This window comes from Oreochromis niloticus, linkage group LG7 (assembly GCF_001858045.2).
Source record: "Oreochromis niloticus isolate F11D_XX linkage group LG7, O_niloticus_UMD_NMBU, whole genome shotgun sequence".
Taxonomy (NCBI): Eukaryota; Metazoa; Chordata; class Actinopteri; order Cichliformes; family Cichlidae; genus Oreochromis; species Oreochromis niloticus.
Genome location: NC_031972.2, coordinates 39,429,205 through 39,447,002, shown reverse-complemented (window position 1 = coordinate 39,447,002; position 17,798 = coordinate 39,429,205). Strand labels below are relative to the sequence as shown.

General features: G+C 40.1%; 1 protein-coding gene across 1 annotated transcript in view; it reads left to right on the top strand.

Annotated features, from left to right (window-relative positions):
* carmil2 (capping protein regulator and myosin 1 linker 2) overlaps nucleotides 1-17,047 on the top strand; it is a 60,878-nt gene extending 43,831 nt beyond the window's left edge. The window contains exons 33-41 of the mRNA XM_005454245.4: nucleotides 3,402-4,248; nucleotides 4,773-4,877; nucleotides 6,169-6,205; nucleotides 6,738-6,806; nucleotides 8,003-8,256; nucleotides 9,002-9,134; nucleotides 9,252-9,341; nucleotides 10,154-10,255; nucleotides 10,348-17,047. Coding sequence (XP_005454302.3) covers nucleotides 3,402-4,248; nucleotides 4,773-4,877; nucleotides 6,169-6,205; nucleotides 6,738-6,806; nucleotides 8,003-8,256; nucleotides 9,002-9,134; nucleotides 9,252-9,341; nucleotides 10,154-10,255; nucleotides 10,348-10,913 — 2,203 coding nt within the window. The 3' untranslated portion in view covers nucleotides 10,914-17,047. The remainder of the gene's footprint in view (nucleotides 1-3,401; nucleotides 4,249-4,772; nucleotides 4,878-6,168; nucleotides 6,206-6,737; nucleotides 6,807-8,002; nucleotides 8,257-9,001; nucleotides 9,135-9,251; nucleotides 9,342-10,153; nucleotides 10,256-10,347) is intronic.
* The last annotated feature ends 751 nt before the right edge of the window (nucleotides 17,048-17,798 follow it).

The following is a 17,798-nucleotide window of genomic DNA, read 5'->3' as shown; positions in this document are numbered from 1 at the left end:
CATCCGGGGCTTTCAACTGTATTTCACTGTCTTTGTTTTTTAATATAACTGATGTGGGGCAATGGCATGACAGGTTATGTAAAGGGCGAGTCCCCTATCTGTATACAGGGATGGTGGTGCTCTTTCTTCAGCCATCCACTGATTCTTTTTTTAGTGTTAGTGTTTTTAAATTCTGTTCACAGACCGCTGACATTTCTTTCTGATGTTCAGCGTTCATTTGCTGAAGTGGTTGTAATGAGGCTGTGTTCTCAACAGCTGTTAAATGTGATGTCATGTCTACAGGTTTGTGCTTTGGTAATATACAGACTATTCAAGGCGCCTAGGCATATTTAATCATAGTCATATGGTGCTACACTTTATCTGCCCACAGACAATTTAGATTTACCAGTTAGTGCCACACAGAAAAGCTCCAGAGATCAGGAGATTCAGACAAGGAACCTTCTTGCTGAAACAATGGTGCTTACCACTGCACCAGTGTGGATCAGTTGGGCCCCAGGTTAACAGCGACTGCCTCTAATGCTGTTGGCAACAGGGTGTCAGTGGAAACTTTGCTAATGTTGGCTATAACGAAGAGGAGAGGGGTAAAGCATGTTAGGAGGCAGCGAGAAAAGGAAAAGCATCAGTGTGGAGATGAGAATAGGGACTAAATGTTGGACAGCAACTCATCCACACTTAATTGAGTGAAATAAAACTGGATAAACAAAGACAATTAAAACAAAACATTATCCTTTCTGTACTGTACTCTGCTGTGCAAGTCAGCCTTATCATACTAATTTGTATGGTGGCACTCCTTATGAAAGAGGGGACAATGATGATCTCACCCCCCACTCCAGTCTTCCCTTCAAATGGAGATATGTCTTTAGGGTATACCACAGGTGTCGATCTCCAGGCCTTGAGGGCCGGTGTCCTGCAGGTTTTGGATGTGTCCTTGATCCAAGACAGCTGATTTAAATGGCTAAAATACCTCCTCAACATGTCTCAAAGTTCTCCAGAAGCCTGGTAATGAACTAATTATTTGATTCAGGCGTGTTGACCCAGGGTGATATCTAAAACCTGCAGGACACCGGCCCTCAAGGCCTGGAGTTCGACACCCCTGGGGTATACCATCAGAAATGTTGGGGTTCTATATCTGTGAATCAAGACTGCCTACAAGTTATCTACTGATATTTTCCTATAGTAACTAGAGCCCATTCTGGTCTTAAGTCAGGATGCAATTCTCTAAATATCCTCTAATCCAAACTTTCCTCTTAAACATGGTAACACCTGAGGCAGCTCTATTCACTGAAGGAGACTGTGACATGCTGTTAAAGCTCTGGCAGCTGAATCAACATGTACTCATGCAAGTTTTTATTTTGTGTCACATTAGGATCAGAGTACTTTATTAATCCCTAAGGAAATTATGTGGTCACAGCGACAGACTCAATTATATTTAATAATACAATATATTATATCCATCCATCATTCTCTTTTGCTTATCCTTATCAGGGTCACAGGGGGCCTGGAGCCTATCCCAGCTACCATAGGGCGAAAGGCAGGGTACACCCTGGACAGGCCGCCAGTCTTTCGCAGGCCTAACACATAGAGACAGACAACCATTTGCACTCACATTCACACCTATGGGCAATTTAGAATTACCAATAAACCTAACCCCACTAACTGCAAGTCTTTGGACCGTGTAATTGACATTGTACTCCAAACTGTAAACAGTAAAACTTTTTTGTTTTCACTTTAGAGGATGTGCAGATATTAAGGGTGTAACTATTACACTGTGTAATGTGCATTGTTACCACATACAAAACTCAAGCCCTGAGTTTACATGCTACCTTAACTACTGTATATGCTATAACTACTGTAACTATAATTAATATTAGTAGTAGTATTATATGCCAGCCTCTCCAGGGGATACTTGGAGTATGGTTGCTATAGTAACAATAGACATTTTTGGACATTTTTGGTCAGAAACATATTTTCAGTGCTTCTCAGTGCATCTTGGGAAGTCCCGTGCTTGTTTATTTTACAGCATAACTGCGAGTTCATGGTTCATGGTTAAGGGTCATATGATCCAGCCCCAACTATAAGCTTAATGTTAAAGAAGAGAGGGTGTCTGAAACCAAAGCTGTTACCACAGTAGAGGAGTCTGAGGATGAGGTCTATAATAGGACTGGGTCCTTAGTGCTCAGTTGTGATAAGGGATTTCAAATTCTATTCTGGATGTAGAGATAATAATATGGGGATAATATGGATTTATGGATAATAATATGGGGAAAAATATAACTGTTTTGTAAATTTCTGTCAGTACTCTCACTAGAGCATTTTGGAACACCTTTTTAAGCACAATGGCATTCCTATTTTAATATCATTCAGTTTTTTTCATGAATGTGTTTATCACTCTCTATTATCAGAATGTACCAGAGATTTAACTGGCAACTGAGAAATGTAGACATATTAATGATACATGAATGTTTACCCGTCATATTTCCTACAAGTTTCCAGTGAGAATGCTAAATGTACAGAACACAGTCCAGACAAGGCGATGCTCAGCACTCCATCCCTTTTGGTTTTCTACCTTTAAAATAAACACACCTCCTGCCTGCATTACACACAGATCATATCTCTCAGATTGACCCAGCCTGATTCCTGACCACTCAGTGTGTGTGATTTACATTTTAATTATTACCCAGGCTTAATGTAAACATCTGTGATTGAAAAATCAACTCTTCCAGTGAATGTAAGAATCAGCTGTTTCATGGTTGAATTAAGAACATATAAGAGCTATTACACCAGAATTGCCACGTCAGAACAGCAGTTTGTGGCATTTTTAGGTTTTACACGGCAGACAGAAAAGTCGGAAGAGAGCAAGGTGGAATAATATACAGGATATGATCTGGGATGGACTCAAACCCAGGCTTTTCAGTTGAACATTAGCGGCACCAGGTCAAAACAGCTCTGTTGCTGTGTTGACAACAACATGCTATGTTGGTGAAGCAGGTGTGAAACTCAAACAAATGTCTTCCCCTTTGGTGTTAGAATCCTTCATTTTCTCTATGCTAAGCTAAATCTCCCTTCACCTGCTGCTGTTGAATTGTAAAGTAAAGACAAAACTACATAGACCTGACCGGGCCCATATCCACTCAGGACCAGAGCCCTGATTAGACTAATATATGTATATATTTAACCAACGGGTGAAGCAAATTTTAAGCATATTACATAGAAGTCCAGGTGTAGCTTCCAGGTTTTTTGTCAATCTGTCAGTCATTTAGGAGCTGTTTTTGCCCTGTGTGATGTTTGCATGCATGTTAGCTGTGTGCCTGAGCTCAGCATGTCTTTGGTCCTGTACCAGTAGTTGTAGTACTGAATGTCTCTTCTTGTCTGTTGCTCTTTCTGCTGTTTTCCTGCTGCAGAAAAGGCCAGTGGGAGGAGTCAAACCCTGCCCAAGCCACTCCCCCAGAGTCAAGCTCCACCCCCTCAGTCTCAACCCTCTTGTCCTCTACGTCTGACATTATCACCTCCTCTACCACCACTCTCACTTCACCCTATGCATCCACTGACATGTCCTTCACGTCCACTGATGTTCCACCCCTCTCTACCTCCATTCCATCCACCTTTTCTTCCGTCACCACCACCACCACACTTCCCACCAAAAATATCAAGAAAAAGTTTGGTGACTTCTTTGCCTTCAAGAGGGCTCGAGTTGCCCGAGCCACCAAGGCAAGTGGGGGAGAGGGAGGAGGAGGAGAAGGTGTGAAGGTCAAAAGGACCTCCATTGCAGACCTCATTCGACCCCTCCGTGAGGCCAAAGAAAGGGAGAGGGAGAGAGAGAAGGAGAGAGGGGCAAGGTCAGTGGAGGATGCTAACATTTCTAATGATGCCACCACCACAGAAGGAATCCCCGCCACCAGCCATCATCTTGCAGGCGATGTGCGGGAAAAGAGATCGCCTGCCCAGACGTTAACCATGACGATGCCACCCAGTGAGACCACTCCCTTGTATCCCACCATCACAACAAGCCCTGATCTCACGACTACTGTACTTTCCAATCTGGAGGAAGAGGCAGCTCCTGTCTTGCCAGCTCGCATGCCCAGTCCTGTAGTCACTCGCACTCTGACTGGGCAGGACAAGCAGCTGGTAGGGACTCCATATGGGGAGAGGAGACTAAAAGTAACCAAGAGGGCACTGAGAGAGGGAAAGAGCCAAAGTCTCATACTGTTGACGGGATTAGAGACTGATGAAAAGGATACACCCACTAAGGTCAGTCTTGTGATACCTGGGACATCATAATAACAATAAATTATGAGATGAATCTCGATGGGAACCAAGGTTTCGAAAAAAGCTAATGTCAGAGACTAGCCTTTATTTTGAATTTCTCTTGTTTTAAGTCTAATTTTAGCATATTAAGGTAGAACCTTTCCCTGTTCTTTGACCTGCTCCCATTTTATATTGTAGATGATACTATTTGTTGTTGATACAGAGTAAACACTTCCTCAAAGGTCTACCTGTTTTTATGATAAATTTACCATATTATCACTTTTGTCGCACAGATATAACCAGTACGACAACACAGTCGGGTCTTCGCTGTGCTCATGTGTTAACACAGTGATACTGTTAGTAAAATTCTAGTGAGGCTTCATGCCCATTCTCATAAAACATCTACTCTATTCTCAATCTATATATTGATAGTTTTCAAATAATACCAACGGAACCAAGCCAAGCCAGTGCTTGTGTGTGTGTGAGAGAACAGTTATTGTTCTAAGTGTTTCTGTACTGTCTTTCAGAAACATGCTTCGGAGAGCACATCTAGTTTTGAACAGAAGCTTCAGGTGATGTTGCACAGAATGGGCGTGGCCAAAACTCCACCTGCTGAAACCAAGATGAGCCAGGTAAATGGGGGAGTGCGCATGTGTGTGTAAGCATATTATTCTGAACATTGTTTGCCTTAAACATTTTTATCTATCACACCTCTTTTATTTTGTATCTTTTTAAATTGTGAGCAACACACTCCTTACCCATTCTCCCACATCTTATTTTGAAAGTTCGCCAGAAAACAAAAGTGATTCAATCTCATTGAATTATTTTTCCCTTTTAATGAGTGATTGATTAAGAAAATGGATGATAGATTGGAATGTCTTAAGAAAAACCATGTATCTCAATTTTTTCCATATTTATTGAGTCTACTCTCATTAAATGTACATTACAGATCAGTGTGGAATCTTCACAGTTTTTACCCCTGAGCCAAAAAAGGCTGACTGAGTATTGTCACCATCCTACCGGGCAGGCTGGCAGCCAGGCAGGCAGTGTGCCAGTATTTTTGTAATTAAATAGTATATCATTATATTTTTATGATTCAAAGAAATATGTAGATCTATAATTACCTTTAACTTAACAGACATTTCCACTCCTCTGTAGTAGGCTAGTGCTATTAATAGGAATAGAAAGCAGCAATAATGGCAGTTTTCACACTGACACTGAGAAAAATGCTTTTCTACTCTGTCTGAACACCCAACGTGCTTTACACAACTTCCCTCATTTACACCACGAGCACTTTTTCCCGTGCACTTTCTAAGTGCTTTCTATCTAACATTCGCACACACTTACACTTTGATGGATGCATCAGAGAGCAACCCAGGTTAGTATCTTGCCCAAGGATATTTGGCATGTAGACTGGAGCAGATGGGGATCTTCTGATTAGTAGGTGACCTGTGTTCTTCTGCCCTGATATGTTTATGTGGATAATCTGGTTCAAAAATGCTGGAAACTATAGAGCAAAAGGCACCAAATTCCAGCCCATACCTGTGCACTTTGAAAGCCAGTAGCTTGGTCAGTTTTCATAGTAGGACGTTAAATTTTAACTTGGCTTTAAGGAGTACAGTAAAGTTACTACAATGAAAAACAGGTTTAAACTTTTTTAAGTTTTTAATGGTTTTATTGGAATGACCCAAACCAAACCAGCAAAATAGACAAAAATAATTGGAAGAGAAAACAAAGGTGAACAGTAAAATCCCAACTATCTCATATTTATCTTATTTATTTATTTAACCTTCGTTTAACCTTGAAATTCAAATCTCCTTTTCAAGTGAGATCTGGCTAAGAAGCCATAATATTATAATAATGGTATGGCTGTGAACATGAAAACACATAAAACAAAAATAAAGACTAATTCCTCTTTTACAGAATAAAGATGAAGAGCTGAGAAAGGCCAACTCTGATGGTAAGTATTTTTGCATAAATATCTCTATCATAAAAAAAATATATGTTCTCTATAAGTGTGTTTGTGTGTGTGGTTGTCAGTGTGTGAGTCAGTGTTGCTTGAAGTAATGTCCTTTAAGTTCACTACATAAAGGCCAGTCCATTTGTCAGGTATTATTGTAGGGTCCACCTTACAATATAAAGCGCGTTGAGGCAACTGTTGTTGTGATTTGGTGCTATATAAATAAAATTGAACCGAACTGAAGTTGAACCATTCTGATTAAGTAACCAGTTCCAACCTTTGTTTTTTTTTAGTGTACATGGTTATAAATCAAATTTAGTTTAATTCTTTAACAGAAACTTTGAGTCTATACTTATTGTTTCATATAGTTTTATACATTTTGCTTTTTTTCATCACTCTTCTCATTTTGTTTGAGTCATCAGTACTAATCCTTGTTTTAAGATCTGCCATCTAGAGCTGTGTTATAAGCTGTAGGATTCACATATTATTCGTAATATTCACTGTCTTCTACTGTCCTGCCACGGTCCCTCAGGTGCTATTCTTGACAAACCTGAACCACCTCCCACATACATGAAACCCAGGACTATGTCTACTTCATCAGGTATCAATATTTCCTTGCTCATGTCTACATATAAATTATAATCCCAATCTATAGTTTGGCAGAGCCAGTCCAGCAAAAAAACACGGTATTGCTGTGTGGGACACCAATATGAACAAGTCCACTTCTGAAAACACCCTTGAGCATGTCCATGGTTTATGCAATTACTGAGCTTTTTTAATAATAAAATAAAATATAAAAATAAAATAAAATGTGATAATAAAATGCTGTCTTTCTGAGCAACCAACTAGGTTGTTTTTTGGTGTTTTTTGGTGTTTCTTAATTTAATATTTGGCAATATTGTATGAGTATAGTTTTTCCAAATCACGACAAGCACACGGTAAGACATGCACAAACGATGAGGGGAACTTGTGCCTGTGCCACACCCTTTGCAGAAAAGGTGTGCAGCAGCACTGCTTCAGGATGTCGAGCTGCATAATCCACTACAAGTAATACAAAGCAATATCCGCTTGCACAGGGAAGTCTGTCCCCAGAATTAAGGGATGCAGCCGTAACTTTATGCATTTGCCACTGTATCTCATTTCTAGCGGCACTATGAGCGATTTATCTATGTCCCCATGCACATATCTGACCTCCATGAATATTGCTTCCACCAACACTCCCGAACGAACCAGGTTTTGGTAGACTAAGGTCTGCGTGTAGCCCGAGTCCACCATAGCCTGCCGTGTACGCCCTTGGCACCTTACCAGAATTCTGTACATGAGTCAGCTGCTCACGCTGTGCCGCTGCCTGCTCCTGGGGCATTTGAGCCAGGACGTGCATCTGCTGCACGGGCTATAGGTCTAACATCGGGTGTTGGGATGTTGGGTGCCATTGTAACACTGTTCAGCTGTTACAGGGACCCAGCATAGGGCTAGGGTTAGGGATGTGCACAAACGATGTGGCTCATGTTCTGGATATCTTGTTATATCCTATGTACTATATGTAAACAGCAAAGTTTAGTCTTTGGAGGTTTTAGTTTTGGTGGACATGGGACACTGGACAGTGAGTGACATCATAAACATGTCTTCTGTAGTGTAACCAGTCTGATGTATCTAGGCCTGTGATATGAGAACACAGGAAGTTCTGTACTAGTATGCCATGCTTTCTGTGTATAATCTACATCCTTTTAAACATCTGTCCAAACTGTGGACACTAACTGGGACAACCTGCACTGTCCCTTTCACCCTGCTTCCCAGCTGATCCCAGGTATCCAATCAGATCTCTGCACCCCGTTCGACCAGATCCTGTCCTTCCTCCAAAGCCCGCCCTCCCAGAGCGTCCTATTGGCCCCCTGCCACCCAAACCTGCCATCTCAGCCAGACCTCCCCTCTCCACCCTGGCTGCTGCAGGAGGAGGAGCTCGTCCCTCTTCTGCTCCTCCTTCCAGCAGCTCCACTGAGCTGCTGGAAGGAGGGAAACATGATGGCAGGCCAGAGGAGACTACAAGACAGGTAATATATTTCATTTTTGAAAAAAATATATAAAAACGACTGACCAAGAACAGTCACTGGTCTCACAGCTGGTTTATTTAATGTTTTCTTTGGCTTGTTGGGAGACGTTGACATGCGGATTTGAAAACGGGGTTAATTTTGCAGTGGATGACTTTTCAGCTGGTGGAACAAATTTGTGGTACTGCTACCTTTTGCGGCAATAGGTTTTAAGGCACGTTTTGCAAATTACTGCATTTTGTTCGACATCCTTCTCATGAAATCCAAACTACAGCAAGTGTCATTCGCTTGCTCGTCTGAAACTCCCACAGTCGCTATATTTTCTGGTAGCCGTTTTAATCATAAGTATCAACAACACTTTAGTCAATAGAAAAAGCAAGAGAAACTAAAATTTGAAAAAAGAAAGTTTAAACAATATTTTGTGCTTACAAAACTTACTGAACTATCTTTTGTGTCATTTTGTGAGGAACTAGCCCGTTTAGAACCAGTACAGGAGTTTTCACTTTGATAGCTGTATCTAGGTGATGATTCACATTCATGTTGTTCTGTGAAGAGGAAAAACACCTTTATATCTGATCATATTTGACATTCTGAAAATGAAGGACTGCATTTAAAATTAGCTGTTGATGCAGTGCTTTTGTTAAACCCCTTGAATTAAACCTTCTTGACCGATTCATTGATTTCAAATCAATGGTGGCGTACAGAGAAAAAACTGTGTCAGTGAACATCTGCTGATTGTTATTCCTAGAATGGAAGCGAGGACGGTTTCCAGGGTGGAACATCCACCGTGCCCTCTAGAAAGGAGCTTCCTTCAGTCCCACCTCTCTGGAGAAGTCCCGGCACACAGGATCGCGCTGAAAAAGCACAATCAGTGACAGAGGGTATGTCTTACCTGTCTTATTAAAAGAAATGTATCTAAATTGTGGTGGTTCTGATACAACTTTCAATCAGCTCTGGAATCCAAGTCAGTGTAAATAAATGATTGTGTGTATTTTCAGAGAGTCTTCCTAAGCCACGTCAACACATGAAGCCTCCTCCTCAGCGTAGAGCTGTGTCTGTCCATGAGGATGCTTTTGCCATGACACAAGGTGAGGCTTTGATGAAACTGTGAAAAAATAACGCTAGCAACAGCAAATCCCAAAACTGGTTAAATGAAAAATATTCAAAAAATGTGATTAAAATAGAAAAAGATTATCAAAGTAAATTCTTCAGTGTTGTTGGAACATGAAATTGTATAGACTGAAAAAGGACCCGTGCTCTGATTTCAGGAGCAGTGAAGTACTTGTGTTGTATTGACACACGTTGCATCTTTCACAACAAATAGGAAGAATTTTATACTGCATACTAGAGCCCTGCACTGGACTATGTTTTTAAATCCCACTCCCACAATGTTTGTGTCCAATCCTGCTTGAATGATTTACCAGACAACGGAAAAACACTCGGTCAACTTTACTGTTACGACACAACATTAATGTGTCTACTGGAACTTCTCTGGCCACAGTGTAAATGTCCAAGTCAACAACTTTCAGTTTATCACCCCCAGTGAGTGTTCATGGCCAGAGACACAATTCATTGTAACCTCTCAGGCTGATGTTACTTTGTGTGTCTTGTTTGTTGTGGGCCTGACATTTAGAGTTTCAGTGTCCAGCTCCTCCAGTCCACATGTCAAAGATACTGAGCTGCGAGTTGCCCCGATGTATCCAGAGTGTGTGAATGTTAGACAGGCTTAGAAAAGAATCCATGTATGAATGTTTGTGTGATGGTTTGCATGAGGCTTTGAGTAAAACGTTTCATCCATTCGTCACCTCGAGGTTAACTGTGGTATTCTCCCACAACTGTCCTGGAGAAAGGGATAACTGATGATTGACTCTTTATTATACCTCATACCCTTCTTTTTCAGAGCTGAAGGCAGTGTTACAGAGGTCACCCATCCGTTTCCGAGGCAACAGAAGTGATCTACCATCCTGCATTGAAGATCCATCCAGTGGAGAAGGACAGAGAGGTCTTCTTAAGTCATGCTCATAATTTAGCCTTTTTGGCCTGTCCTTTTCCTTCTTTGTTTTACTTATTAATCTATGTCATTCATCTTCACAGCCAGTGACATGGGAAGGGAGACTGATAAAGATAAGAAGGGCATTCCCCAGAAGGAGGAGCTGCAGGAAAGACGAGGAAGAATGGGATGTGGAAGCACAGCAGCCGAAACCAAGCACCCCCATCCAGGAAAGGGCGAAAGCCCAGGCTCAGGGTGTCCCTTCTTTACAGCTCAAGCTCTGCATGAAGCAGATGCAACCCAGTTTTCCAGCCATGCGTTTGACAAAGCTTTACCCACCCAAGAGAGGCTTCCACCACATACCCGAACACTGGAAAAGTCTCCAGTGATGCCCCCACCCAAAAATACCACTAGCACAGCCCCAGCATTGCCCCAAACTCTAGATAAATTACTTGTCTCCCCAGCACCTCGAGAAAAGACCCTCAGCACAATCCCAGTCACGTCCGGATATTCAGACGTCCCCCAAGTAAGTCCTACATCCCACAAGAAGAAGGTCCCCAGCCCGGTGGATCTGAGAAACAGCACACCAGAGAAAGAGACCATCTCTAAACATCACACAGTGAAGGCAGAGGCAGCAGACCAAAGAACTGAGCCCCCTCTGTCTGAATAGCATCCACAGACTGACTTACCTGAGGAGAAAACACATTTAGGAGGGAGAGGTCTGAGACATCACTGAGATCTGGAACTGAGGGCGTATCTGAGAGTATCTGAGAGTAGTGTGAGTGTTTTAGTGCAGCAGATAAGTAGAAAATCACAGTCACTAGACCTTTGTTTGTTTGTTCTTGTGGAGCCATTGATTTGAAAAATCCCATTAACCACTTGAATTTTAAAATTGGTCCCAACGTGGCTGCCCACTGGTAAATTTCAGAATTTTAATTTTGACATTAAAAACACTGAACAGCACTTTTTGGGAGATTTCGAGAGGGCAGTAAAGCTGCAATTTCAACACAATTGAAGTATTAAACAGTTAATATTGATAATAAATGTCACCCTGGCTGGCGCACACATTAACATAAGCTGTTTAAGCTTGTTCATTGGCAATAACCTGCCATCTTTTATCATATCAGATCAAGTATAACCAGCTGTTTTGTTAATGCAGCACTTTCATTTTAGAATAATATATGATCTTGCTGTAGATATTGACAGTTAACCATGTCACACAGCAATCAGGCCTTTTAATCCAGTTCTAATTGTTTTTCTAAATACAGTATTTTTTGTAAATAAATCAAAATGTCAACCTGTATTTCTGAATGAACTAAAAGCTGTTGTGGACCTCACAGGGCAGACTGTAAACCTATGATTTTGTAGAACATGATGCATTACTGTAGATTAAACAATATAGTCTTTAAAAAACCTGCTCAACCCTAAACATGTGCGGCGGTAATACTGGTCCATGTCACACTGACGGGGAACATTTTTCTGAAAAATCATTAGATAAAAAAAATGTTACAAATTTACTGCCAGGAAGGAGAGCAGAGGTGAAGAAGTCAAGCAACAGCAAGAAGCTGTTTTAATCTAATTCTGTTTGTCTTCTTAAAAGGAAGCTTTATTTATTTATTTATTTATCTATTCATTCATTATTACTTTTTTATTTTTATTTTTTTGGAGGGGGTAGTAGGGGTATAGTTTGCCAATGAGTGGTTAACGCGTTCACTTTACACGTGAAAGATCCCAAAACCCAGCTTCTGGGAGTACTCCTAGTGCTGAATGCATCAGCAGGGGCATCTGGCATGAACCTGGTGCCATATCAAACATGTGAATCCATCTGCTGTGCCAACCACTTAGTACAGCAGCTCAAAAACAGGAAGCAGCTAAAAGTACCTTTACATAAAGTACAAAGAGAATGATTTCAAACGTCAAAGATCAACTTTCACATGGTCAAACATGTGTGGTTTGATATTAAGTTGTCCTCATATCTAAATGTGAGGTTTTCCACCAGAGTCAGCATTTTGAAATTTCAAATGGCTAATGGGATTCCTCAAGAGTAATCATAAATGAGTATATCTGCACATTTTAGTATTTGTATCCAATTGTGAATGATGTTACTTGCACTATTGTACTCTCCTGTAGAATCGCTCTCATGTTCGGAGTGTTCTCGTTAAACGTGTGAGAACCACAGGTACGGTACACCCAGATGCTACCGACTTTTCCTGTGTGCTAGCTTCTGTGTAGTTGGTGCATTTATTCTGTGGGGTGGATTTTTGATTTATATTAGTTATTTATACAGTGGAACCACATGAATTAGATTGCTGGCTTGTTATTGCAGTCTGTGCAAATTTACCCCAAAGATTAAATGTACTGACCGTTAGCTGTAGCTAGCTGGACACATATTCACCAACCATGTGTCTGCTGAGTGTATCAGTGTGTTGACAGCTCATCCTCTCATCTGATGTCAAAAATGATCGCGCACTTCATCCTGTTATTTTGCTGCAGACTCATTATTTTTTAATCCCATCCATCTTTGCATTGAACAATATGCAACTGTGCCACCTATAAAATTCATTTCCATCAACCCATCGTTAAGAGTCTGAAATGAGCTTCATCAGCTAAGGGACTGAAATCTTTTTCATGCACTTTCCACAAAAACATTAAATTAGTTAACAAGACATTTCTGAGCGTACCACAACATCACACTTGGTTTGATTACACCATATCAGGCACATTAATAACAACTACTTAAAATTGTTATGATTTCAAAGTGGATTACAAACTCCATGCTGATAGCAGATATCTTTTCACTTTGCCTTTTTCATTTTGTCCCCTTTTGACAAGATGACTAGGTTTCTGGAAACTACATTTGTACTTAATATCTAATTGTGACTAAGGTTATTTAGAGACATTAATTACTTCATTTTACTTGGTCACACTGTGAGTCCAGGCAAAGGCTGGTTAGGTTGCCTTATGTCAGTCAAAGTAACCTCTTTTGGATTGTGCCATGGGGGGAAAAGTAATTAGTTACTAATACTACTGAACTCCTGCTGATTAAGATCTCATATTGCATATCCTTTTTTTTAGAAGTTGAGGGAGATGCCTCATAAGAGGACTCCACCATGGGGGGTTAGTGAGGTAGGTTTAATCTGTGGGTTTGCAGTGTGCCATGGTGGTCCATTCCTTACTAGCCTAACATGCTCTGGGTTGGTTATGTTCAAGAAAAGGTATCAAGACTTGTTCTTTGTTTGCTTTCCTAAGCACCACAGAAAGAGTAAGGTTACAACTGTCTCATGCAGCATAAGAATAAATTTAAGCAGCATGTTTACATAAAAAGCAATTGTATAGTCAGATCTACACGTGCCTTAATGAAGAGGCAGTGATACTCATGATGAAGGCAGCATATTAAGTCAGAGTTTCCCTTCAGAAGCTGTTTTTTAGTTTGCATTATATTTTCAAAATCCTCATATTTTTTCTAGTTGTAGTTTGCTTGACATATGCAGTGTCCATATGCAACTCTATATACGGTTGTTGATTTTTGGTCATTAGTGCAAACACCACTTTTGCTATAAACACTCATGAATAAGGTTCATTTGCTGAGTTGATCTTTATGACAATACTTAATGTGATCATTATTGTTAAGCTTAGTTTCAGTTACAGTCACGCTAGGTTTGGAGGCCTCGGAGCCACCAAAATGATTGGATCTGTGTGCAATCAGCTTGTGGTCAAGCCTTTCGAATGGTCTCTTTGAAGATGGGCTGTAACCACGTGCAGTGAGTTACATCTTCAAAGTGACTTTGGTCCATTAAGACAATAATAAAAGGGCAATAAGATAAAAGTCAAACTATAATCAGCTGCATTTACATGCAGTTCATTTGTAATAATATGGCAATTACCTGTTATAAACTGGCAAAAATTGCAAATCTGTTTGCTTAGTGTTGCAAATTTCAGTGAAGTAGTGCAAGACGAAATGCAAGGATGGACTAGCCACTTGGAGCACAGGCATAATACATGATGACGTGAGGTGTGGCCCACCTTAAACAGTCAACTTGATAAGCAGTTCATGGATTGTGCAGAATCCATACACAGCAGGTCCGACTCTCAGCAACAGACTCAGTCACAGTAAATAAATGCGGCAAATTTACAATTTATATATTTAGGAACAAACAAAGATGCAGCTATTTCATTTCAGCATTGACCAGAATTTTACCAAGAGCAGTGCAAATTTGCAGCTCAAAAGTGAGGTAGCAAGTAATGTATTAACAAATATAATACAGTGCAAAAGCAGGTTTGGCTCTTGTGTTTCTCTCTGAAAACAGAGAAAGAAACAGAAATGAGGAGACTAAAGAAGAATCGATAGGATTGTTTTAAAAGTGAGCTCTTCTGATAGAACTGTGTGTGTGGGCCCTGAGGACCAACACTCAGGGGCGTGCAGGGTTTAGCTAGAAAAGCTGGTTTATTACAAACTATTTAAACCTGAAATCTATGCATAGCAGCGGAAATGTGTGATGTAAAGAGCACAAAACGTTTTTTACTGTCAGATCCCGATCCGTCTGTGTTAATGAAGATACTGTTTCTGTCACTCTCTGGGTTTTTCTGCAGACTCTGTTGAATTCTAGGTTCTTATTAAAGTCAGTATTATGTATTGTAACATTCATACATTAATCTAGCACACTAATGCAGTTCCAATAGCTGGATTTTTAACATATGTGTGTTATCATATATTAATATGTAATAGCACCTGTCAAGCAACGTGTGCACGCTGCAGAGAAACAAAATGTTTTCATTGTATACTGATCTCTGTGTAAAAATGTGACTAAAGCACTGGAATGCAGGAACATGTGGGGCTTGGCTCTCGACACTCAGAATGACAACTGAGTAAGGATCTACAGGACAGAGCCAACGTTCTGGCTCTTGGCTCGCAGCTTTAAGCCATCCACCTGTGCTGATTGTCCACTTGTTCTGTTAACATCTTCCCAAACAAATGAGCGCTCATAGCAGCAGCTATCACACAAATATCAGGCATGTTGTTCTGGCATTAAATTCAACACAAGTTGCAGTAAAATGCGAGCCATAAACCTGACTAAATCAGGTTTGTGTGATTCATTAGATTATATTTCCACTTGGTGGAGCAGACAAGTTGTGTTCATCATCATCCGACTGACTGTAACCTGTAGTCAGTTTGTCTGCATTTAGAAATTAGATCAGGGTTATTTGGAAACCTTTTACTATTTGAGTGTGACTGCAGTCATTGCAAGTCTGGAGACAGGTTGACTCCCAACAGGCGACCTGTGCCTTGTGACTAACAGAAGGGTGCTGTATGTTCAACTTCACAGCAACTACTTTCAAATGGTTGCTGACAGCAAAAAAAAAAAAAAAAAAATCAGTGCTGTCTCTCAGCAACTGAGTTTTTCTGCTCGCAAAAAGGCCATCCTGTTTTTATTCTAGTCTGACTCAGGCTTAAGCCCAACAACAAAGAAAAAGTACTTTGGGTATGCCTAAATTGTTTTGTATGTTTGTGTATTTTATTAGATTTCATTTCTAAGTAACTAAGCACAAGAAGTGAATCCTTTACAACTGAAATGGAGGGTCTGGAGGAGGGTCCTATTGCTTTTCCCCTTTCCATACAGTGCACAACACAGCATGTAACATCTCTGCAGGACCTCAGTAGTGCCCAGTGAAAACTGCTTGGCATTGTGCAATCTTGCTATGAACTCCAAACTTTAATTCTTTGATTTCGTCCTCCAAAAGAAAAGAACAATATGAGTTGGATTTCCTCATAAACTAGAAGTGTTCAGGGTTGTTCAAAATCAAATGCATAAAACAAAAATACCTTTCTTTTGCAGTGTTCACATAGAACTGTCATGCCCGGTTTCTTTGCATTTGTCAGATATCGGTTGAGCCTTATCTTTAGTTTGGATACGTAAGGATAGCTGAAATTCTTCTTTAACAACATTCAATCAGGAGTACAGCACAAGACCTTTTAGTCAAGTACAAGTAAAATTTAACCTCTTGAGATCCATCAGGTGGTTGGTGCTACTATATTTAGAACTTAAGTTCACTGTTTGTACCCAAATGGAATAAAACAACAGTGAGTTTATACGTTTGCAAGAGATTTGAAAGTTAATATCTTCTCGTTTCTGAAAGTATGTTTGTGTTCCATTTGGCTAAAACACCACCTAATGCTGACCCTATGAGGTTTACTGGTGAGCTGACCTGAGCTGTTCAGAGTTTGGCATCATACGTTGAATTGTATTGATTTTTTTAAGGAAATTCTGGTTGTACAAGTATCTCCGAACAGGTGGAAAATTAATTCACACTTATATGCACTGAAAATTATTGCAGATATTTATTTTAGTTTCTTTGTTTTCATTTTTCTTTTTGCCTTGATTTCACGTTAAGCCTTTTTTATAATCTTCAGCTGAATACATGGGACACTAAAGCTCTGCTCACTCATTTTTGTGGGATCACATAAATATATTATATTCATATATCCATTCAATCAGTCCTTTAGTCAGCTTAATAATTTTCTCCGGAGTCACTAGATTAAAAACAAAACTATATAATCAGAGGAAAATGTTGTGTTTCTCTCAGGGTGGTTGTGGTGAATGATGTGTGTTTTATAAGAGCAGACCTCAGTTCATCTCCCTGTGATGTCTGACCCGAGCCTTCATCTTATCCTGGAGGAGAGTTTATTTTCTACCTTCATTGTTATTTTTGCCTTGCACGCACAGAATATGTACAAAACTACATAACACAAAGTTATAAACAGAGTGTGAACCTATACTTGTTAAGATTATTAAAAAGTTAACTGAGTTGTGTGATAATTTTATACTTTGTAAAACTTTGACTCGGTTGTTTGATGTCATCGGTCTCTGTGAAGAGTTTGTGCTCATTTTTTGTCTTTTCTCTTTCAAACCTTTCTCTTCCTGTTAGGTTTTTCCTCCACACTGTTGCCAAATCTTGCTCATAGAGCCTCATCAGATTGTTGAGGTTCTCCCTCTTAATATTCTAAGGTCTTTGCCTTACAATATAAAGTGCCTTGAAACAGCAGACTGGCACTATATAAACAAAACTGATTAACAGTGAATTAGGAAAAAGCTTCAAAAAGGCAGAGTTGGCTGTTAAAAGGTTTAACAGGCAAAGAGAACAAAAAGCTGCATCACAATCTCAGAAAGTAAAGTTTGACCAACATTTAATGGTGTCCCAATGTTTTTAGAGATTCAGCTACACTATAGGATCAATGTTAAGGTTTCACCCATGGGAGAAAACTGTCTGGAAATAAAGGAGCAACCACACTCCTGTAAGAACTGTTAAATAATCGTTTAAAAAGATGACAAATGTGTTCATTTTCAGGTCCCCAACTTTGAATTCTGCTAAAGAAGGTTTACATGACTCACAGTTTACAGTAATTGTTATCTCAATACAGCTGTCTAATAAGCTTAGTATTCACATGGACTCTACAAATGTCATGGCAGTCTGACACAAAGGCTCTGGTTTCCAATGAATCTGCCTATTACCAGCAATAATCTTACTTGATTTAAAACTGGACCATCTCCCCTTCAGT